This window comes from Nyctereutes procyonoides, unplaced genomic scaffold (assembly GCF_905146905.1).
Source record: "Nyctereutes procyonoides isolate TBG_1078 unplaced genomic scaffold, NYPRO_anot_genome, whole genome shotgun sequence".
NCBI classification, from domain to species: Eukaryota; Metazoa; Chordata; class Mammalia; order Carnivora; family Canidae; genus Nyctereutes; species Nyctereutes procyonoides.
In genome coordinates this window covers 58,606,857-58,629,611 of record NW_026575043.1, presented here as the reverse complement: position 1 = coordinate 58,629,611, position 22,755 = coordinate 58,606,857, and the positions used below count along the sequence as shown (strand labels likewise).

At 60.0% G+C, this 22,755-nt stretch overlaps 1 protein-coding gene across 1 annotated transcript; it reads right to left on the bottom strand.

Moving 5' to 3' along the window:
- Positions 1-5,822: 5,822 nt before the first annotated feature.
- On the bottom strand, positions 5,823-21,482 carry RFLNA (refilin A). Its single transcript, XM_055323124.1, has 3 exons — positions 21,116-21,482; positions 9,193-9,302; positions 5,823-7,228 (listed from the first exon to the last, which is right to left on the bottom strand). The coding sequence occupies exons 1-3, from the start codon at positions 21,320-21,322 to the stop codon at positions 6,898-6,900; spliced, it is 648 nt and encodes a 215-aa protein (XP_055179099.1). The 5' UTR covers positions 21,323-21,482; the 3' UTR covers positions 5,823-6,897.
- Positions 21,483-22,755: the final 1,273 nt, after the last annotated feature.

The following is a 22,755-nucleotide window of genomic DNA, read 5'->3' as shown; positions in this document are numbered from 1 at the left end:
ACGGGCTGCCATTCTCGGCCTTGGGCAGATGCGGTGTCTGTCTGCCACGGGCACTGGCAGCGTCCCTGTCACCCCTCACCTGCTCCTCCCCGCTACGTACACCTCGTCGGCACCCCTGGCCTCTGCTGCGTCCTCCAGACTCGCCCGGTCCTGGCTCACAGGTGCCAGTCTCAGCCCCCACTGCCCAGCTGGGTGGGTGTGATTGAAGAAGGACATTCGGGAATCCTTGCTGCCCACCGTCCCATCTGCATGCCTGTGTGTGCAGGTACCCACCGTCTGTCCATCCAGAGGGAGGAGCACCTCCCCCTAGTCTGGCCTGGCCTAAGTGCCCCCCCTGCAGCCGAGAGCCAAGTACCCATCTGTCAGCCACCCCCGTGTTGCTGGTCTGAATTCAGAAAAACTCCACCCCAGCAGAGCCAAGGCCAGCCCTGCTGTGTGGGGCGAGCAGCCACCGACTTGTGTCCCTCTCAGGTTCTGTCTGCCGAATGAGGCTAGGCCACAGCCCCTCGACTGCCTAGTGCAGACAGACAGCAGGCAGCTAGGACATGCACACCGTGGGAAGGCCTCTGGCTGCCATGCCTAGTTCTGGGTCTGCTCTTGGGGGCGGCCCTGGGTCTCCAGGACCCTGAAACCCTTGGGAGCTTTGAGGACTTTGGATCTCTAGCTCATAGGGATCAGGAGCTAGAGATGAAGCTCGTAGGTCTTCTAAGCAGGGCAGGTTCTCTTTCTGCTCATCATGCCGAGCCTGGACGTCATGGTCCTGGAATATGCCCTGTCCCTGCCCCTTGGCCTCTCAGCCCAGTGGGTGCTGGCCCCTTGGTCCACCCGGGGAGGGACCCAGGCTGTCCCAGCCCGTTTGCAAACAGGTGTGCCTGGCCAAGGGGATAGTGTTTATTCAGTTCGGAACCAGTCTTGCAAGGCTCCAATGAGGAGTCGCCAGCAAGGGTGGCTGCAGGCCCAGGGCATCCCTGGCCCTCACCAGACGTCAGACCCCAGCCTTACCCTCAGCACTGTAGAGACCCCATGGGATTTGGGCAGGCATAGAGAGAACCAGGATCCACTGGAGGCAGAAATTGCCATCCCCTTCCCAGCCTCCAGTCTGGTGCTACCTAGCTTCCCGGGGTAGCCAGCACCCCACCTCCCCACTGCTGAGGGTGTGTATCCGGGAGGCCCCAGGAATGGGGCAGAGGACGGGTCTAAGTCCAGGTAACTGCCCAACCTCCCTGGCACTCTGTATCACCCTGTTTCTCCTGCAGGCCTGTGCCATGAGGCAAAATGAGCAGAGGCCTGGAGCCTGGCCTAGTGATAATGTTCTGTGTAGCCTTGGGGACATTGTGAGTGCCTGCCCCCAGTGGCAGTGGGCCTTGTGCTCCTCCATCTACAGCATCTGGCCGGGCATCTGGACTGTATGTACTATTGAGGCCGGCAGGCAGGTGGCAGTGTCGGGCCAGCAAAGGGTCTTGTCCTGGCTGGGACCTGCCTGGTCAGCATATAGGTCAGCCCCATCTGGAGCCCGGGACAGGTCAGCTTGTGTTGACCACGCCAGCCACCAGGATTTGGCCACACATGCTGGTGCCACCCAGAATCCCTTGGCCCCTCCCTAAGCTGCAGTCAGACCAGAGTGATGGGGGTGGGGCACAAGTCTTAGTCCACACGGTCATCTCTGCCAGCCTCTGACCCCATGGCCTCAGAGCTGACACTATCTAGCACTTCTGTCTCCTCTGAGGGCTGGTGGCCCTGACCCAACACAGGGGTGTTTGCAGGGTATAGGGAGAGCTCATGGCCTCCTGTCACCTGGGGAGGGCCCACTCTGTCTTCCAAGCCCAACCAACCAGTCCTCAACCCCCCAAGAACTCATTAGACTCCCATATTGTTTGGTTTTCTCACTACTCCATCTTTATTTTTAAAAAGATTTTATTTATTCATGAGAGGCAGAGAGAGGCAGAGACACAGGCAGAGGGAGACCGGCTCCCTGTCGGGAGCCCAGTGATGGACTCGATCCCAGCACCCGGGGATCACGACCTACGCTCAACCGCTGAGCCACCCAGGGGTCCTCACTGCTCCATCTTTAAAAACACTGCTGTTCCCCTGACCTTCATCTCCCTGGAAAACTCCTACACACACTTCAAAACCCAGCTGGAACAGTGCCTCTTCTAAGAACTCCTTCCTCTCCATCTTCTCTCTCCTCTGGGTCTCCAGTAACGCACTGCAGGCTCCCCATGTCCCGAACCGGACAGAGCCCCTCAAGGCAGAGCTCTTGTTTTCCCCTTCTGCCCTGTTGTTGACTGAGCACCCCGGGCGACTGTTAAGCTGAACAGACTCTGTAAGAAGCAGATCTAATAGGAAACCAGCATGTGATTTGTAAGGTGAAGGGCAGTTGTTGACAAATGTCCACATGTCTTAGGACATTGGGAGGTTGGTTAAATGCACATTCCTGCGCCCCGCCTAGAGAACGTGGAAGTGAATAGGTAGGTCTAGGATGCAGCCTGAGAACCTGTGTTCTTGACAAACAGATCAGGTGTTTCTGCTGGGGTGGGCTGCCAGCTGTCACCGTGGTGGCGGGGGTGGGTGTCCAAGGTTGGAGCTGGACCTTCGCCTGGAGCCTGGCTTCTCCCCTCTGCCCGGCCCGCAGGCCTCTGCTCAGGGCACACGTAGACGGAGGCCCAGCCTAAAGAGCTGCTGCCCGCAGGGAAGGCAGGAACAGACCAGTCCCCGAGGCACCGGGCTTGGCTCAGGAAAGCCCTCCTGGGCTTCATCAGGGTGGCTTCCTGGAGGTGGTGGTTCTTGGAGGAGTAGGGGGATGGGCTGAATGGAGGGAGCCTGCCTGGGCAAAGGCTGGGAGGTGAGACCCAGTGGGACATTTGGGAGACAAGGGAGGCCACATGTGAGTCAGTGGGGGCCCAGGAGTTTCTGAGAGAGAATGAGCCCAACAAGGTGATTTGCTGCTTTTCTGAAGTTGGGGTGACGTTAGCTTGCAAGCATCTTGGATGGATTGAGAGAGAGAGAAGCCTCCGAGACCAGTGGGGTCCAGGATGGGGTTCACAGGGCAGAGGAGAGCAGGATGGAGCCCCCTGGCCGGGAGCGGGTGAGGGCAGGGAGCAGGAGCAGGCATCCTCACCAGCCACTGAATGGCTGTGTGACCCTGACGCCGTCACGTGCACCCTCTGTGCCTCAGTGTCCTCCTCTGTAAGGGAGATGATGCTATCTGTGGTTCTCTTGCAGAGACACCGCGCACTCCCCTGGGCGGGAGTCAGGGCAACCCGGCAAGGAGCAGACCAAAAGGGTTGGATAGAAAATGAAAGGAGGATAAACTGCAGGCGGGCTGGCAGCGGGGACTCTTGCTTGCATGTCTGGGGAGTAAAGGGACTGCCAGCAGCTGGGGCGGAGGGGGCGTCCCTGACCATCTTGTCCTTGAGGCCGAGGAGGGTCATCCTTGGGGATTTTTGGGAGGGGAGGATTCTCCAGGAAACCTGAGGGCTTGGCAGCCATGTGACAGGTCCTCCCTTCTCACCTCCGGAGGTGGGCCAGGTCCTGCTCCCTCCTTAGGATCTCTCACCTGCGACCTCCCAGGGTCACGGTGAAGATGAAAGAAGATGAACGTGCCAAAGCTGACCTGAGGCCTTGAGGGCTTGCTGGCTGCTCACGTCACATCACCCTGTTGAGTCCCAAGGATGGGGATGCCTGTTTAGGGGGGCTGCTGAGTTTGATTCAAGGCTTATGTTTGGGCCCAGAGGCAGCCCTCCGTCGAGGTTTCTGCCCCGCCCCCAGGGAGGCTCTGGCCAGAGGGGATCAGCAGCAGCTGTTCCCGCCCCCCACAGTGGGGGGTGGGCAGGGGGCCATAAGCATATGTGTCCCCCTGGCAGACGCTTTGAGATGTGAAGTGACCTGCTCTTTTTCCTGCCACCAGCCCACCCCCAGTGTCATCTCCTGCTCCCTGGGGGACTTCGGAAGTGACCTCTGCCCCCTGGGGGCTTGCCCAGCACATCTAGATCTATGGTGTGTGGGTGTGTGGGTGTGTGGAGAACAGGGAAGGGTAGAGGGGCCTCTGCGGGGTGCAGCCTGAGCTCCGGCAGCAGGGGGCACTGGGCTCCAGTCTCTCTTGTGGGGGGCGGGGTGGTGGAAATGCCAAGGATCTAGGCAAAACCAGCACCTCCTTCTACCTGGCCTCTGGGTCCTCTGGGTGCCCAGGAAACCTGAGGTACACTTGGGGGCCTCCCAGGGAGCTGTTCTTGTTTCCCACTTTCTCCATCTCCCAGGCTGGCCTCTCTGAGCCCCCTGTGTAGACAGGGAGCAGTCCGGGACTCCTGTGTCCATAGTGAAGGCAAAAGCTATCGACAGGGTCAAAATGACTTCTGCAAACACCAAGTGCAAGATGCAGGCTTGCTCTGCTCTCCGGGCCGGCGCACCGCCTGTCCTCCATGGCACCCAGGATGGAGGTGGCGCTGGGAAAGGTAACGAGGGGGCACGATCCCGGTGCCCCAAGAGCAAGGACTCATGCTAGGGGTCCCTGGCAGTGGCTGGAAGCCTGCACACCTTGGAAGTTCCTTCTTGAAGGGTGACCCCAAGGGTACCTCCAAGGTTGCTGGATTCATTGGCACCCTAACTGCACGTGTCAGGAGGCCCGGCCCATTCTTCCTTCAGGTGGCAAGAGATCAAGGTTGTGGTTGAAATGGAGCTCATGCAGTCGGATTTATCAGGTACAAACAAAGTGACCCCTAGCGTGCATGTCTGCACAGAATCCCATGTCTAAACGGGCTGAATTCTCAGGGTCCCCAAGGCTGTGTTTGAGTCCTGCTGGTCCACACAGCCAGCAGAGGCCTCAGGAGTCTTCCTCACAGTGACGTCGGAAGCCTGTCCTTGGCCCTCCTGGTTTTCACCCCCGGCCCCACCTTGCAGACACCATCCACCAGCAAGGCAGGTAGCCAAATGGGTAAGATCTGGCCCTGCCTCCCAGTAGTTGTGTGATCTTGGGCACAGGACTTACTTAACCTCTCTGTGCCTTCCTCCTCTGTAAAATGGAGATACAGTAGTGCCCATCTCAGCAGGTAAGGCTGAACAGAGTTAAGCCACCAGGGATGTTTAATAAAGCCTCGGGAGCGTGCTGGGCACTGCACGAGTCAGCTGGCACAGCTTTACCACGACTCTGCTCTTACACATGGCCAGGCTCAGGCTCCAGCATCAGGAGGCCACAATTGACCCTGCCCATTGTACTCGTGACCCACCCCCTCCAAGGAGGGACCTGTCCCCTGCAAAGCCTCTTATGTCAAAAGACACCCCACCTGCTCTGGCCACCAACTCCAGAGCCCCAGAGGGGCAAGCTCCAGTCTGACTTTCCAATTCCCAGAGGACATTGTCTTGTTGCGCCGGGACCCCAGCAGCCCCTCCAAAGATGTGGACAAGATGGAGAGAAGTTATAACATGGGTGGGGACCACCTTCTTTGCAGAGACAGCTGGAGCCCTCCTCCAGGGACCAGGGGAGTGGGGAGTATTGGTGCAGGGGGCTGGGGTGCTGAGCGCAAAGCATCTGGACACCAAAAATGCAGATCCCCAGGCCCATCTCAGAACCACCCCAGACCCAAGTCCTATGGTGGGACCTGGGTCTCTGCATGTATTCACCAGCTCTTTGGGTGAAGCCTTGCCCACTTTGGGTACAGGGTTCCCAGCCTCACCACCCACCTGGGGCTGAAGGAGGCAGGGTTCCCCAAAGTTAAGCCTGAGTGGGAAGGAAAGGGGGCAGCCACAGAGTACAGGGCATCTGAAAACCTCCCCCTCCCCGGCCCCAGGTGATCTGAGGGGCTCAGAAACACAGAAGAGGGAGCCTCTTCAGGTTTGCACATTTTATTAAGATAGTATCAGTCAAGTTCTTAAGTTATTTCTTTGTTAATCAGACTGGAGAGAACATGCACCTTCTGTTAGATATATAAAAATATATCAGGCACTTTGCCTCTCTTTCGTGTGAGCTGTGAGCTGCTTCTCTCATCCCCGTGTGGGGCTGAAGCCCCCGAGAGCCTTTCTGCCCCCGTCATGGGGGGTGAGCAGGTCAGGGGGCCCCTCGGCGGCCACGCTGGGGGCTCCTGGGGCGCCAGTCTGGGCAGCGCTGCCCCATGGCCCCAGCCCCTGGTGCGTCCTGGCATCACACGCAAGGCGAGCCCTGCAGCCCTTGGGGCTGTGCGTGTGGCATCACCATGGGCAGGAGCCCCCATGGTGTCTCTTTAAGCCTGGACCCTCACACAGGTGACTGGTGGCCATTCTGGAAGCTTCGACGCCTCCCCTTGGCACCTGGTGCAAAGGCTCTGGGATGAGAGTCCTGTTTCTGAGGGGGTCTTGGGGACAGAGGCTAGTGGGACGCCAGGGGGGGGCGAAGCTCCAGATGCAGAGCTCAAAGGCCTCAATTTAGGCGGGCTGTGCCCTCAATCCTCTGCAGGATGCGGGCGGCGCAGCGCACGAGGACGGCTTGGGTCTTCGCTGGCACCAGCCCTGCTTCCACCGCTGGCCCCGGCCAACCCCCCGCCTCGACAGCCAGCAGAGGTCGCTCAGCCTGGGCCTCCAGCAGAGCACCGGGAAGGGCCAGCTCTGGAGACCCCTCCTCCCGGGAGGCGGGGCTGTCTGGGTGGCACCCCTCTTCCCTCACACTCAGCCTGGGAGCAGGGGAGCCCGGGCTGTAAGGGCAGGGCGCTTGCCACGGACGGGGATGTGGCCTTCCCTCTGGGGGTCCCCCGCGCCGCCGCCTGCCGCAGCTCCAGGGAGCCCCACCCGCGCCGCTCCACCCGTCCACGTGCTAATGAGGCAGGGGTGTCTACGGAGTGGCCACAGGGACCAGGCCTCCCCCACCTCCCTCCTGCCCCGGCTCCGGCCTGACCCCAGAGTCCGGCCTTGGGCCCCCTGCCCGGGCCAAGGTCAGAGCAGCGCCGCGGGCCCCAGGAGGCGGGGGTGCTGGCACAGCTGGAGCTGTACGCTGGAGGTGAACCGGCGGCTGGGTCGGCCCAGGCTGCAGCGCAGGGTGGTCCGGAAGGTGCTCCTGGCGTGCTTGGGGAAGATGATGGTGGTGCTGCGGAAGCGCAGGGCCCGGGGCCGCGGCTCCAGGGTCAGCTGGCTGCAGTAGCTGCGCCACGAGCAGTTGGGTGCCGCCACGATCGTCTCACTGTAGGCCGTGACCGTGGGCACCGGCACGTAGAAGACATTGTCCTGGAAGTGCTTCTCCGAGGTGTACCTGACCTCCGAGTTGCAGCTGGGGAGGCGGGGGAGGAGGCGGGCTGAGCCCAGGATGAGGGGGGCCGCCGATGCCCTCCCGCACCTCCTCCTGCCCCTCCGCCCCACCCACCAGAATGGCCTGGGCTCTTCGGAAAGTCAGGATCAAAGGGCAGAGGAAGCATGTCACTAAAGAGGTGGGAAAGCTCAGTGCAGCACGTGACCCCGGCTGGATCCCAGGTCAGCTAATCAGGCCACGAAGGGACATCTGGGGACAATGGATGAAATCTGTGCCATGTGGATATGGGTGGCGGTGAGAGGTGAGAGGATGTCCCTGCTCTTTAGGAAGGGCGCTGGAGTATTGGGGGCAAAGGGTCAGGATGCCACCAACTGCCTCCCCAGTGGTTCAGAAAAGTTTCATTTACAAAGAGAGCATGCGGGTGTTCAAGCAAACAGGAGAAAAACATAAAGAAGCAGTGAATCTATTTAACGGGTACTCGAGGGATCCTTGCACTCTCCCTGCCACTTTTCTGCAAGTTTGAAATTATATCAAAATAAGTTTCCCTCAGGACGCCTGGGTGGCTCAGTGGTTAAGGGTCTGCTTCGGCTCAGGGCGTGATCCCGGAGTCCGGGGATCCAGTCCTACGTCGGGCTCCCTGCAGGGAGCCTGCTTCTCCCTCTGCCTCCTCTCTCTCTCTCTCTCTCTCTCTCTCTCTCTCTCTCTCTCTCTCTCGCTCTCTGTGTCTCTCATGAATAAATGAGAGACACAGAGAGCGAGAGAGGCAGAGACAGGCAGAGGGAGAAGCAGGCTCCCTGCAGGGAGCCCGATGCGGGACTCGATCCCGGGACTCCAGGACCATGCCCTGGGCCAAAGGCAGGTGCTAAACCGCTGAGCCACCCAGGGATCCCCAAATAAAATCTTTAAAAAGAAAAAGTTACTTTCCAAAAAAGTAGCTTCAGCTAGATGCGTGACCCCTGTACCAGTAAGCAACTGCTCTGCTTCCAGAACTCCAGAAAACCAAACTGCAAGCAAAAGCTCCGGGGTGGGGCAGTGGAGATTGTACTTGCCTCGTTCCCCAACGTATCCCCACAGACGATCAGTCGTGAAGGCGATCAGAGGCCCCAAGAGTCAAGGCAGTGCTCATCCACCCATGTGGGGGCGGCTGATAATCTTAGTTCATGTTTAGATAATACAGGCTCTTTGGGAAATGCAAATGGTCAAGTAGAGCCACCTGTCCCCTGGGGCCACATCCAGCGCTGGAGGGGCAGGAGGCAGTGGGTCTCCCTGGCTGGCCCAGGTGGATGCAGACAAATCCATCCCGAGCATCCTGTGGCTATGTGGGCAAGACCCGTGGCCCCTGGGCTCCACCTTCTGGAATACTGATCCCCAGAAGCCCTTCCAGGAGGACAAACCAATGCAGAAAGTCTCCTGGTGGTGTCACCCTAACTCAGAAGTCCAGATGCACTTAAGATGCCCTATAGGTGAGAACCTATAACCTGCCCCTAAGACAGGTCGAGGACTCCTCAGGAGACAAAGGAGACACTACAATCCCAGGAACACCCAGCAAATCTCATGTGACACCTGCCAAACCCTGAGCGGAAAAGAGGGCCCCCAGCTACCTGTGAGGTTCAGTCTGGATACTGAGGAATCTGGCAGGACTGGAGGAAGGAGGGAGCTACATTAGCTGTGGGAGTGTTGATCACTGTGCAAACTCTGGAAGATTGGATTAAAATAAAAGCAGCCAGATCTGGGGAGAAGGGAAGTGGGGCAAGGGCCCGATGCCAACCTGGAGATGGGAGACAGAGAAGATCCCTTGGGTCAGAGTCTCTTAGCATCAGTTCATCTCTGGCCAAGACACAGCCTTGCCTCCTCAGGGAGCAGCACCCAGAGGGCTGCCTAGAGTGGGGGGAGCCTGCTGGGCCCAGAGCCTGGCCCCCCTCCCCACTGGGGGGTCAGGTCACCAGTGCCTGCCACACCCCTACCCGCCCAGCGGCCCCACTCACCGGATCTCGTGCATGGGCTCTGGGTGCACCTCGATGCCCTCCCCGAAGAACACAGGCAGCATCCGGGGCCTCATCTCAAACGCTGGGGAATTCGGGGGGAGGGCACGGGGCTGTAGGGAGAGCCACAGACATGGGGTTACGCAGCCCTTTGGCACCGTGGCCCCAGCTCTCCACTGGGCACAAGGGCCGCCCTGCATCCTTCCAGCCCTGGCTTGGCCCCTGGGAGCCTGCTCTACAGGGTCCATCAGGAAGCCCACCCCTGGGGCACCTGGATGACTCAGTGGTTGAGTGTCTGCCTTCCGCCCAGGGCGTGATCCTGGAGTCCCAGGGTCGAGTCCCACATCGGGCTGCCTGCATGGAGTCTGCTTCCCTCTCTGCCTGTGTCTCTACCTCTCTCTCTGTGTGTTTCTCATGAATAAATAAAATCTTAAAAAAAAAAAAAAGCCCACCCCAGCACACCCATCTAGGTCCTGGGCTCCCCACCCACCAGCCTGACCCCAGTTCCCAGACATCTCAATGCGAGGATGTGGTGATGGCCTCTCCCTGCCACCCCCAGCCACAGCACACCCAGGAGCCCAGCTCAGAGCCCCGGGGACCCTCTCAGGGAAGCCCCGACTCAAGGGCCCCCGAGCTGCCCCTGTGCTGATGCGGGTGGTTGGGAGCCCTACGAGAGGCTGAACTGTGTCATCTTCACTCCTGACCCGGCCTAGTGCAGCGCCAGGCTGAGGGCCACCACCCAGGTGTCTGTGACACACCTGCCGTGAGGAGCGAAGGTCCTCAACAAGCGGCTGACGCCCGCCCAGGAAGAGGACCAGGAGCCACCCCCTCGGAGACCAGCCAGGGCACCACCACAACCTCATCCCGCGGCTCTCCCCATCCCTCCAGTGGGAATCGTTCAGGGCCGGCTGCGAGCGGGGCCCTGAGCTGGGGCCTGCACACGTCTGCCAACCCGCCCTCAGCGCCTCCTCCTGCGTCACTTCCAGTGTGGTCAGCGTGGCTCATGACCGCCAGCCTGTCAGCCGCGAGCTCCAGCTCTGCCTTCCACTCGTGCTTCCCAGCCCTGCTGTGGACGACAGGCCTGTGGCGAGTACCTGTGACGCATGTCACCGCTGGGCCCTGAGTTTCACACTAGGGTGAGGTCCCCCATTGTTAACCTTTCCTCCCAGTGTGACGTGCAGAATGACAGCCGCTTTGCCAGCCCGAGACCCTCAGTTCCTCTGAAAGGCAGACTGTCCAGGTCTCGACATCACGGTCAGCCCGTGATGGGCGTGGAGTGGGAGCCAGAAAGAAACCTCTGCCATCTGTCTGACACCACTGCCGTCTGGGGATGTTTGTTAAGCAGCGTTACCCGGCCAGTGTAGCAGTCGTCCCCCGCTAGGCCACTCGCCGGCCTGCCTCCACTGTAACTCCATGTGCCCACACCAAGTCCTGAACGAGTTCAGGGGATGTGGATGTAGGTGTTTCATTGAATTCATTTACTGAACCCATCTGTGCTCTACCGGGATCCATACCGTGGTTGCCACAGTGAGCGAGAAGATGGCCTCCTTGCTCCTGCAGACCTTGCTGCCCGAATCCTCCACTAGTCTTCAAATGATCCCTTAAGCAGACTAAAGTTCCAACCGTGGTGAGGGCTATAATCACTGGGCGGGTTGGAGGGGGGGGATTGACCACCAGGAAATCCAGGAGGGCTTCCCTGTGGAAGTGACACTTGAGATGTGATCTTTAGGGCGGAGTCAACTCTGGCCCCACAGGTCATGGGGCCTGCACTTTCATGTGTCCTGGAATGCCACCCAATCAGGGATCACCTCAGTCCAACAGCACTGCGACACCAGCACACCCACCTCCCCTGCTCCACCTGCTGAGACCCACCAGGCCACAGGGGACGGATGAAGCCAAGCCCCAGATGCCCCTCAGTCACTGCCCATCCACAGCTCCCACTGTGTCCACCTGGAACCTATCCCTCTTCCTTTTTACTTCAAATACCTGTCCCAGCCCCACCCTAGACAGATGAAGGCCTGGGGTTGCCTGTAAACCACGTGCATACATCCTGCCACTAAGAGGGAGCTTTCCCTGCCTCTCCTAAAATCCGCATGCCCTGGGGACACTGGTCTGGGGTTGCCCTGCCCAGCCCGGTAGTCACTAGCTGCAATGGGTGACTGCAATTTAACCCGATTACAATTAAACAAATGACAAATTCCACTCCTCAGCCACTTGGAGTGCCCAGCAGCCACACGAAGTCGTGGTTCTTGTATTGCTCAATGCACATCCAGAACATTCCCACTCTCGCAGGAAGTCCTCTTGGACAACACTGTCCTAGGGGATGTTCATTTTACCCTAATACGCAAGAGCAGGGGCTCTGCCTGCAGGCCAGCCCCCACCCCCAGACGGGACAAGACCAGGTCCTGCCTGGTTACTGACTTGAGATTTCCTGTACCTGCCCCTCCCCAGGCCCAGGTCCTGCCGGGGCCTCACCTGGAGGAGGATAAATCACAGCAGCAGGTGCTTTCTGAGCTCTAACTGCACCAGGCACTGCTCCGGGCACTCCCTCCATGCGTTCCCTCATCCGACCGCAGGGCAGCTGCTATGAGCACGCCCATTTTATAGATGCTGAAACGGGCCCAGAGTGACCAAGTAACTCACCTGAGGCCACACAGCCGGGAAGGAGCGGAACTGGGATTCGAACCCTGGGTCTGGCCCCAGAGTCCATGCCCTCACTCCCACTCCTCAGCCGTCTCTCCGTGCGTGGGACCGGCACCTGCCCTGTCGCAGCACTCAGAGCTGGCATGCCCTCGCACCCAGGATCCCGGCACCTCCCCTCGGGCCTCTGCCGGCGCATCCCTCAGCCCCTCGGCCACACCCCTGTCGCCTCTGTGCCTCCATTTGTGCTGCTTCCTGCTCCAGGAACATCCTTCTGGTTCCTTCTCATCTGCTCCAATGTGACTCAACTCAGGCGCCCTCTTCTGCCTCCCGCCGCCCTCTGCGGGGTCCTTGAGAGGTGAGGCGCAAACGTGCGGAGAAGCCCCCACTGCCTCATCAGCTCCAGGGCCATGCCCACGCCTGTCTGGTGTCAGCTACGGACAGGATCACCCACAGCCCCTCCCCAGCCGGTCACAGTGTCCCCAGAACAAGAGCCAAGGGCCACAGGGAGAAAGGATGCAAAGCTTGGCAAAGGAGGAGGTCCCCCGAAGCCCCCAGTAGCTGTCCTTAAGGCAGCCCCGTGTCTCACTGGCATTTCCACACTGTGATGGCCACAGAGGGCCAACTGCTGCCCCTTCCTGGGCATGGCAGGTGGAATAAGGCCCCAAAGATGTGCGCACCCTGATCCCCAGGGCTGTGATGGGGTTTGGTTAGGGATCTTGGGATGGGCAGGGGATCGAGGTGGCGCCAGGCACCAGGTGGCCTGGCGCTATCACAGAGGTCCTTATCTGAGGGATGTAGGGGTCAGGTTTGGATTGAAGATGCCTTAGGAACAGGAAAGGCCACAAGCCGAGGGATGCAGGTGGCCTCTAGAAGGTGAAAGAGACAAGGGACGATTCTCCCCTCGACCTTCCAGAAAGGAACACAGCCTAGCTGAAACCCTTGATCGGAGCCCGTAAGACCCCTTCAGACTTCTGACTTTTGGAACTGTAAGATAACAAATTTTTGGTGGTCTGTCTCCACGGCAGTAGGAAGCCACACACCACACAGGTCGGGGTAGACAACAACTCTCTCTGCCCAGCAGCCTCCACGTCCCTGAAGTGGGTGATGGGTCACAGTGACACCTAAACGAGTCAAAGCCTGCGAATGTGTGGGCCAGTGCCTGACACAAAGTAAGCGCTGTATAAAAACCGGCTTGTGTTACAAATCCTCCCTTTACATCAAGATCTGGGGTGGGGGAGTCCTCCCTGGACAGCAGCATAACCCACACCCTTGTGAGCTCTGAGACGACACTACCTCTACCTTCCAGAAGCAAGCACACGCTATTCCAGGAGACTGGATTTAAAGGAGTAGAGGGACTGTGACAAGACTGAAGCACTTCGGGCCTCCTCCATGGCTCATCTGGTTACGCCAACTGGCCCCAGCCATAAAGCTGCATGACTTAATATTTATAAAAATAATTCTCTCTCCCCAAAGGCATTACCTAAAGAGTGGCATTTCCCCCAAAGGTGTGCAAGTGTTTGCTGGGCACCTACTATGTGCCAGACCCTGTGTGGGTGGGATGAGGCACAGTGCCTCCGGGGACACCTCCTGTCCAGGAAGGCATGACATTGGCTATAGGAGAAAACGGAATGACGCAGGCATGTGAGGGGATGTGAACACGGGTGCTAAGTTATCTGGAGATGTTTCTTCTGTCCAGATGGATGGAACAGCTGGCGAGAAAGAGGAGAAGCCTGATGCTGGTTTTAATCACCCCACTCTCCCCTCCTCCCGAGAGAATAACTTCCAAGCTAAGGAGCAGGGAGGACGTCTTCAAGGGGCAGAGCCTTCCGTGCTGTTGCAGAGCTGAGCAGTGCTATCCCCCTGGGGTCGACCCAGGATAAAGAAACTGCCAGACCTTCTGGAACCTCCCTGAGTGCCCCACGAGAGCAGCCCCATTCCGGCCGGATCTCACTCCCTGACTGGCTGCCAAGAGAGGAGACAAGACTCACTTCACAGGCTGGGCTGGGAAGCCGGAGCTCTGGGCACTGCTTTCCAAAGGGCCCAGTGGAAAAACATCTAAAATCTACCCAAACTGGAAGTGCTGCAAAAGAGATATGAGAAGCCAGCGAAAACCCAGACACAGGCTGGCATCCAGAGGGCCTGGGTGGCGAGACAGCTCCGGAAGTCCCCACGAGGCCCAAGGACAGCCCTCGGGGCTCCAGGAACAGGCGCAGGAGGAAGACAGCGGCGGCCGCGCAGCGCTTGGCCTCCCTGGCAGCCACCGGCCCGTCCGGAAGCTCCAAGCAGAGCCTTTCTGGAGGCAGAGCTATTTTAACACCAAAATGGCAGTGCCAGCCCCATGGAACCCGGCCAGCCTGGAGAGTGGGCAAGGAAAGCGCCTCTCACAGCCAAGAAAGCACACCGCTGGCCCTGGAAGGAGGACTTGCCAACCTCCCTGGAACAGACACTCCTCCAGGACTGGGTGGCTCTCTGATGGGCGTCCCCAGGCTGGGGGGAACAGGGCTCGCTCACCCAGGGGGCCCACCGCCACCACTCCTGCTCCACCAGCCACGGGCCTTCCTGGAGCAAAGAGAGCCCCCAGACAGCCCACCGCCCTTCCCCACCCTCCCCCAATCGTTCCCCCAGATGCCCGGATTCCTGTTCCATCCCAACGAGGACCCGCTGACAGCTGCTCAGCTACCTGTTCTCTGTGCCGTTAGCGAGGCCCACCCCACAGGGCTGGCCAGTGACCTAGGGGGTCCGGATCCCCTCGCAGCAGGGGCAGAAGAGGAACGCCTAAGTCCCAGGCACAGACCAGCTGAGACCACCAGGCCCCCCGGATGCTGCCCTCTGTACCCGGGTGGATGCACACAGCTGGCCCAGCCTCCAGCCCCAGCTCCCAGCTGGGAGGGCCCTGTAGTATCTGGGGGAGCAGGCCGGCGGGGGGTGGGGGGTGCAGGGCGGGCCTCAGAAGGAGCAGGATCCGGAGGCGCACCTGCCTCTGCCAGTGATTCATGTGCCTCCCCAGGAGCCGCCAGGGCGAGGATAAATACTTGCCGGCTGGCAGTGCAAATACACGGTGCTCTGGAGCAGCCCCCTCCTGGCTGCGGTACAGGGCACGGCCCATGGGACGGCAAAGAAAGGTAACCGTTCAGTCGTGAGAGCTCCGTGCCATTGGGTGACAGTCCAATCTGCCCGGGGGTCCCCACCTGGCTTCCAGGGACACGCAGGGACAGCCCAGCAGTGTCCGTGACCAACCCGGGGGGACACACGGCCGTGAGCTCTGGATTCTGTTGGGGAACAAGAAGCCCCATCGATGGAGGGTGTGTGACAGGAGGAGGGGTCCAGAGCCCCTGCTGCTCCTGGAGAGAGGAAGCCGGTTAGGGACACCCCCACTGACACGGGGGAGAGGTGTCCTCCCCAAAGCCACACAGAACCTTTGCAATGGCCAGAATGGCCGTTTCTCTGGGTTACTGACCTCAGCGCGGCCAGCGATGGCTCCTGTTTTTTTGTGTTTTTTTTTTTTTTTTTTTTTTTTTTTTTTTGCTATCCGAATTAAACGTGATTATCTTCGGTATGCATTTGGGATTTGTTGACCGTGACCTTCACCCACGAGGAAAGCGATCCAAGGAGGAGACATTCAAGTGTTGCCATTCTTATGATAGGGCCTTGGGCCACGTGACAAATCCCAGGGCAATGGGGAGGGTGTTCCTTAGGCTCGTTGCCCTCCTCTGACATGGCACCACAGTGGAGGTGAATGAACCTGGCTAGGGAAGCCCAGGAGACCCCAACATGGAGTGGGCCCTCCCCAGAGGGCCGCAAAGCATCATGGGCCCAGCACAGACCCCACAGGCCTGGGGTCTGACACCCAAGGCAGCAAAACTAAGAAAACACAAACATCAGATCGGAGGCAGGGCTCAAGTACCAGCCTGACCCACACCAGCAGGACAGTGGGGGGCAGGTTGGCCTGTGACCACCACCAAGGAGGCAATTGGCAAGCATACCCTATTTGGAAATAGGGTCTTTGCAAATGTGAGGTCCTACTGGATGAGGCTGGGCCCCAAATCCTGTTCCTTGTACTCGAGGAAGCTATAGGACACACTCAGGAGACACAGCGCATGAGGACAGGCCAGAGATTGGACACCAAGGACTGCCGGCCACCATCAGTAGCTGGAAACGACACACGGGAGGGATCCTCCTCCAGAGCCTCTGCAGGGAGCGCAGCCCTGGCTCCAGGATAGGAGGAGTGTCTGTCGTCTTTGGCCTCCCCAGTTGTGACCCGGCTGTACAGGGAGCTACTGCGGGCACCTGCGAGGCCTGCCCGCCTGCGAAAGCCGATTTCTGAAGCAAGGTGGCACCTGCTTACTCCCACATCTCCAGAGCACCTGGAAGGGTGTGGGCCTATTTGTCCTCTTGCCACATGGGAGCTACAGCCAGAGCTTCTCACACAGGTGAGCCCACCATGGGAACGTGGGGCTCTGCAGACCCTGCTGGAGGCCAAGGCGTCCAGGGCTAAGCAGATGAGAGTGAAGGGAGGCACCCTTCCTCCCCGTCCTCCTCCCAACCGGCCTTTCTGCAAATGGACTCCTCCCACCTTGCCTGACACACCTGGCTCCCTTCCCCGTGAGCTTGCTCGGACACCTTCACCAGTCAGAGACACACTGATGAGCTTGCAAGGGGGCCAGGGGACCGAACTCTCCATCAGTCCATTCATCCATCCAACTGTCCATTTCTCTATCCACCTGTCTGTCCATCCATCCATGTGTCCATCCATCCATTTGCCCATTCACATATCTATCCTTCTGTCCATCTGACCATCCATCCTTCATCCTTCCCAAGCCCAGACACTAACTCCCAAAATCTCGGCCTCCCTCCATTATCCTTGGTATTACCATCACAGTCCAGAAACAGAAAAGAGAAAATCCAGGACCCCTGGTGGGGTGGGGCGAGCGGTGACAGCCAAGCTCCTAGGAGGTGGCTGTGACTATGGGTGTTCTCAAAGAGCTGGGTGGCCCCAGGAAATTTCCCTGGACGGGGCACAGACCTCTCACTCCCGACCACTGGTCCTACCTACGCCCGGCCCACAGGGCTCCTCCCAGGATCTGGGTCCAGGGAACTGGCACCTCATCCTTAGGGAAATTCTCAGGTGTGCCCCTCAGAAGTCCATTCAGCACATCAACAGTCCTGGGAGACCTCATGGGGTGATGGGAGCGAGCACGACAGAGCCCGGCTGCCAGCTCTGATGGAGCCCGGGGCAACAGAACCCCATCTCCACATCTGTGTGATGACAGTCTAGACCGTCACCCCCTACCTCCAATACCTAGTGGGCTGTGTCCCTCGTCTGCGACAGACTCCACATCTGTCCACATTCCATCCACCCCACGGGTGGCTGTTCTCTCAAATGTGCACCCAGAGAGCACGGTCTGAGACCCCAAATGCTGTTCGTGGGCTCCCCGAGGACATAGCTCCTGCACTGCCCATGTTAATGAGAGGGGTGCGTGGTCTCTGCAGGTGGCTCCCAGCCAGCCTGTCCCTCTCCCCACAGTGTCCCTTGATCCCCACAGCTAGGCCTGGCAGGCCAGGGAGGTGGGAGCGAGGACACGGGTGTCTGCTCAACCTCAAGCCGGTGGTCCAGGCCCCAGGAGCTTGCGGTATGGCATGTGTCTTGCTCACAATGTGTCTCCCCTGGGCTGGTTCAAGCACTTGTGGGATGACTGCAGCTGACAAGTGAGCCCTCCTGAGCCTTGGCTGTCCCTCTGTCCTGCAGGAGAGCAGGGCACCTGTGTGGGCGAGCCCCGCACAGATCCCATGCCTCAGGGCATCTTGCTCAGTCAAGTCTGATTTGAGTCTCTAATTTAAGGGGTTGTAGAGGTTCAGGATGCTTTTTGAAAGAAAAAAATAAAACAGTCACAAGGACATTTTTAAAGGACCAAATGGAATTTTACTTTCTGGCCTCAGCTTGGCCCACAAGTCTCTGCTCTGGCCTCTGCTAGCCTCCTCACTGCTCCTCAAACACTCCTACCTTGCTCCCACCTCAGGACCTTTGCACTTGCCATCCATCCCCTTGGACTGGCACACACCTCAGCCCTATAACCATAAAGCCCATGTCCTCACTTTTTTCTGGTTTCTGATAACCATCATTTCCTTGACCACCGAGGCTAGACCATCTCACCCCTATCCAGTCTTGTGTCTTAAGCCACCTGGTATTATGTCCCACTTAATCTGATGACTGCGTCTCTCCCACTAGAACAGCTTTCCATGAGGGCAGGGACTGTGCATGTCTTGTTCAGCACTATGTCACCCACAGTCCAAAAGAGTGCACAACATACTGTCGGCGCTCAGTTAAGTGTGGGTGCAGTGAAGGAGTGAGTCCTACGTCTTCATTTGATTTGGGAATCACCAGGAACGCTTCTCTCTTTGCTCCAAAGAGTGAGCAAGGAAATCCCACGGTCTAGGCGGGGTGGGGAGGTGCATTCACACCCAGCCTGGCCCGGGTGCCTCGGCTGGCCTGGGTGGGAGCGGTCTCGCAGCCAGCCAGACACCCAGCGTCAATGGGGCATTGTGCAGACGGTGGTGAGCCCAGCCTCTGAAAACAAAGCGAGGGCTGGGGAATGGGATGGGCCTCTTTGATGATATGAAGCGTGAGCAAATTGAACATTCATGTCCAGCATAATAAGCAGAGTGACAAGTCCCCAAGCCTTCACCAGCTAGGGATTGGGGATGGCACTTGCCGCTCATGCCCTGGCTTGGGCATGTGTCCCCAACTTCTGCTGGGGACACAGCACCGGGCACCAAGTGTCAGAACACCCCGTGCAGAACAGGCTGACACCCGGGCCTGTACGGTATGGCACATGACACCAAGGGGATGCCAGAGGAAACCAGGCCCCACTTGCCACCAGCCCCTGCTTGGGCATTTGAAACCATCAGCTCCAAGTCATGGGACAGGTTTCTGTCCCCGTCCCCAGAGATGTGCAAGATGGGCAGTGGATGACCTGCCCACGTCTACACCTGGAAGCATCCTCAGTGAGTCAGGAGCGAGCGGGGTGCTGTTGTTAAACACCAGATTAGTGAGTTTGCGGGAAGTGTGCCAGGAGGGTGAGTGCCCTGTGGGTTAGGGGGTAGGGCCCCAGCTGCAGGGTGGGGGGAGCCGGGGGGCCACTGAGAAGATGTTGCCCATGGCAACCATTTCCTATTTATTAAAAGCAGCATCTCAAAACCCCATAGGTTCACAGGCATTTTGTTTTTTAATTGAAAAAAATAATAATCAACCCGTACAAGGCAGTTAATAAGCTACAGAGTGAAAAGGACGATACTATAAGATTTAAACATAGACACTCCAGATCCAAATTCCCTGGGTTCTATCCCAGCAAGTCCACTTACCAACAACTGGGTGACCTTGGGTAAGTCCCTAACCTCTGCGTCCATGTGCCCCTTGGGAAATGGGGCAGTAAGAGCACACTTCACTGGGATACTTTGGAAAGCAGATGGGCCAACTTATGGCAAGGAGTGTTTCTGGCCTGGGGTAAGGGCTCCCTAAATGCCAGAGAGCATTACCTGTGCGGAAACAGCCCTAGGATTTGCCTTCAAGCCAAATTAAAAAGATCAGGGACAGTGTGGTTCCATACCTGGCAACCAGTGAGCAAGGAAGGGAAAAAAACTAAAATCAACCACAACAGCCAAGTAAGCCAGGCACACCGTTCTTATGGCTGCCCCTGGCTGGCCTGGCTGGCCTGGCTGGCCTGGCTGGCAGAGAAAACTTCCAGAAAACTCTCTTTAAGGAGGACTCTAGGTCATCCAAAAAAATAAAGGGGAAGACTGGCTCTCTGTCCCTTTGTCAGTCTTGTCATGGTAGACACCACCAGGTTTACTCCCCACGTGCGCAGCCCAAATACCCCCCACACAGCGGGGCCAAGTCCAAGCCCCCCCTGCAGAGAAGCAGGCGCCTTCACATGGCACAATCAAATTTATGGCAAGACAGTGGTTCCCACATCAGGCTGCGCATCAGAATTATCTGGGGGAGGTTTTGAAAATCCTGGCACTCGGGTCATAGTGTATACCTATGAAACGTGGATGTCTGGTGGGAGGTGGGCATCGGTGTCGTGAGAGATGCCAACACCCGGTCAAGTTTGGGAGCATCAGACCAAGGAATGAGGGAGGCACAAGTGAAACTCAAGTTGTGGGGCTTGAGGTTGGGAAAGCCCTCCTTCCTGCTGCGGGGGAGGGGGGAGGGAGGGAGGATTTTCAGCTAGGGGGAGGCATTTTGTGCCCTGGGAGGTGCCAGGTGAGCAAGCATCACAGGGGCCCCAGGAAAGCAGAGATCGGCTGGAGCCATGCCAGCACCCACACTTGGCAGAAAAGTTAAGACGTGCAGGGAGCAGGCAGGACCAGGGGAAGTGCCCCTGGGATCCTTAGCAACCTCCCAATTTCACCTTGTCATCTCTCAGGCGGGGGAGGTGCTGGATCCCATCCCCTCTGCTCGGCCTGCAGTGCCCCCTGACCCCGACTCTGTCCCACCGCCGCTGGGTGCCCACCCAAATCCACCTGAAGGCCCCTTTAGGTCCAACAGGGGAGAAAACTCTCAGGTCTCCTGCCCTGGGGTTCCGGCAGCCCCCAGGCATGCCTCTGTTCCACGTCAACATCCCTCAACATCCAGAGAAGGAAGGGTTACTGTTGGGTCTGGTTTAAAAGAAATAAAAAGTAAAAAATAAATAAATAAATAAATAAAGCTTTCACGCTGGCAGCGCTGGAACAGTAAACAGGGACCTGGCTCTGGGTGTCTGCAGCATGCTTCAGCGGGGGTGCAGGGCCACCAGCCGCCGCCGCTTCTCTGGGGATCCGGGGCCTGTGCCTTCACCCCTACCCCTTCTTGGCTGACAGCTCGGTAGAGAGGCCCCGGCGCCAGGGAGAGGTGTGGGGTCCCGGGGTCGGGCCGCGCCGCCTCCCCCTCCGTGCCCGGTGCCCGCAGCACCACGTCCCCCGGGAGGGCCGCCACCTGTCCCCCTTGCGGTGGGCGGCTGGGGACCGACGGCGGAGGAGCCCCGCCCGCCCGGGGCACCGCGCCCGGGGGCCCCACCCCCGCGACAGCGGCCCGGCCCCTGCCCGGCCCCGCTGCCCCGGCCCCTCGCCCCGGCCCCTCGCCCCTGCCCCGGCCCCTCGCCCCTCGTCCCGGCCCCTCGCCCCTGCCCCGGCCCCTCGCCCCTCGCCCCTCGCCCCGGCCCCGCTGCCCCGGCCCCTCGCCCCTCGCCCCTCGCCCCTCGCCCCTCGCCCCTCGCCCCGGCCCCGCTCCACGCCGAGGCGCGCTTACCGCTCTGGCCTCGCCGGCTCCGGGGGGCTCCAAGGAGGCGCCGGCGGCCCCCGCGCGGGCGTCGAGGATGCCGGGCGCCAGGGAGTAGAAGGGCGGGCTGGGGCTGGGGCTGGGGGGCAGCCCGGAGTCGGGGCTGTCCAGCAGGCCCTCCCGGCTCTTCTCCCGGAGGCTCTCCTCCATGCCCTGCAGATGCAGGTGGCCCACCATGTCTGGGGGGCGCGGGGCGCGGGCCCCCGGCTCCTCGGCGGGCTCCTCCACCGCGCTCGGGCCCGGGCCGGACCGCACGACCCGACGAGCGCGGCGCGCGCGGGGACCCGCGGCCAGAGCCCGGCGGCGGCGCGTCAGGCCCGGCGCCCCCCAGCCCCGGCTCCCGGCCGCCGCCGCCGCCGCCGCCGCCCGCCGGACCTCGGCTCCGCGCTCCGAGCCCGCCCGCTCCGCACCTTCCCGGCCCGCGCCTCCTTTTCTAGGCGCCTCCCCTCCCGTCCCCTCCCTCCTGCTCCCCTCCCTCCAGTCCCCTCCCTCCTCCTCCCCTCCCCTCCCCTCCCTCCCCTCCCTCCTCTTCCCCTCCCCCCTCCTCCCCTCCCCTCCCTCCTCCTCCCCTCCCCTCCCTCCTCCTCCCCTCCCCTCCAGTCCCCTCCCTCCTCCTCCCCTCCCCTCCCTCCCCTCCCTCCTCTTCCCCTCCCCCCTCCTCCCCTCCCCTCCCTCCTCTTCCCCTCCCCCTCCTCCCGTCCTTCCTCTTCCCCTCCCCCCTCCTCCCCTCCCCTCCGTCCTCCTCCCTTCCCTCCTCTCCCCCTCCGGTCCCCTCCCCGGGCTCCCCTCTCCTACGCCCCCCCCATGCCCGCGCGGTGGGCACCCACCCCGGCCGGCCTCCGCCTGCCTCGCCCCTCCGGCCGCAGCGCCCAGGGACCGCAGCGCGCTGTCCGGGCGCCCCCTCCCCGTGCACACCCCAGCGCCTGGGGGGCCCCAAGTCACCCCGAGTGCTGGCGGCAGTCGCGTTTGATGCGGCCACCCGAGGTTGTCTCCATCTCGCGGAAGTCAGAGCGCAGGAATCTTCAGAAGCCTCCACTTCTAAAGATCCTCGAGTCCCGAGTCCCGAGTCCCGGTGGAGGAGAAACAGGATGCCTGAAGGCTCCTGGGCGGCGGGGACCTGCCCCTGAGCGGCCTTCTTCCCAAGCAGAGGGCCCACCCTTCGTTTAGGTCCTAGAGGGCCCATGGCCTGCGCTGGGGACCCGTCTGGATGGTCTGATTATCCGGTGACAACCGGGCCTTTGGGGTGGAAAGCACTGGGTGGAAATGGGGCCCACGGCAGCAGGGGAGGTGAGAAACCCTTTCTGGAATCCTGGAGCATCTGCCCATTTTCACATTTCCTCCTACCAAGTTCTTTCTCCTGAACAAGGGTATCCCATCCCGCGTCTTTTCTTCCCTCCTAGGGGAGGGCACTTGCTTCCTTTTCTTCAGGTAACTTCTGCTCCCATCCACCCACCCACTCACACAGCCCCACACCACTCCCAGGGATCCAGCCTTCCATTCTGAAGGCAGAGCACCCAGGGTGCCCACAAATTGCTTTGAAAAGGGCAGGAAAGGAGGGAGCGGTGAGGCTGGAGGGAGAAGGAAGGTACGGATGGATGTGCCAGCTCGGG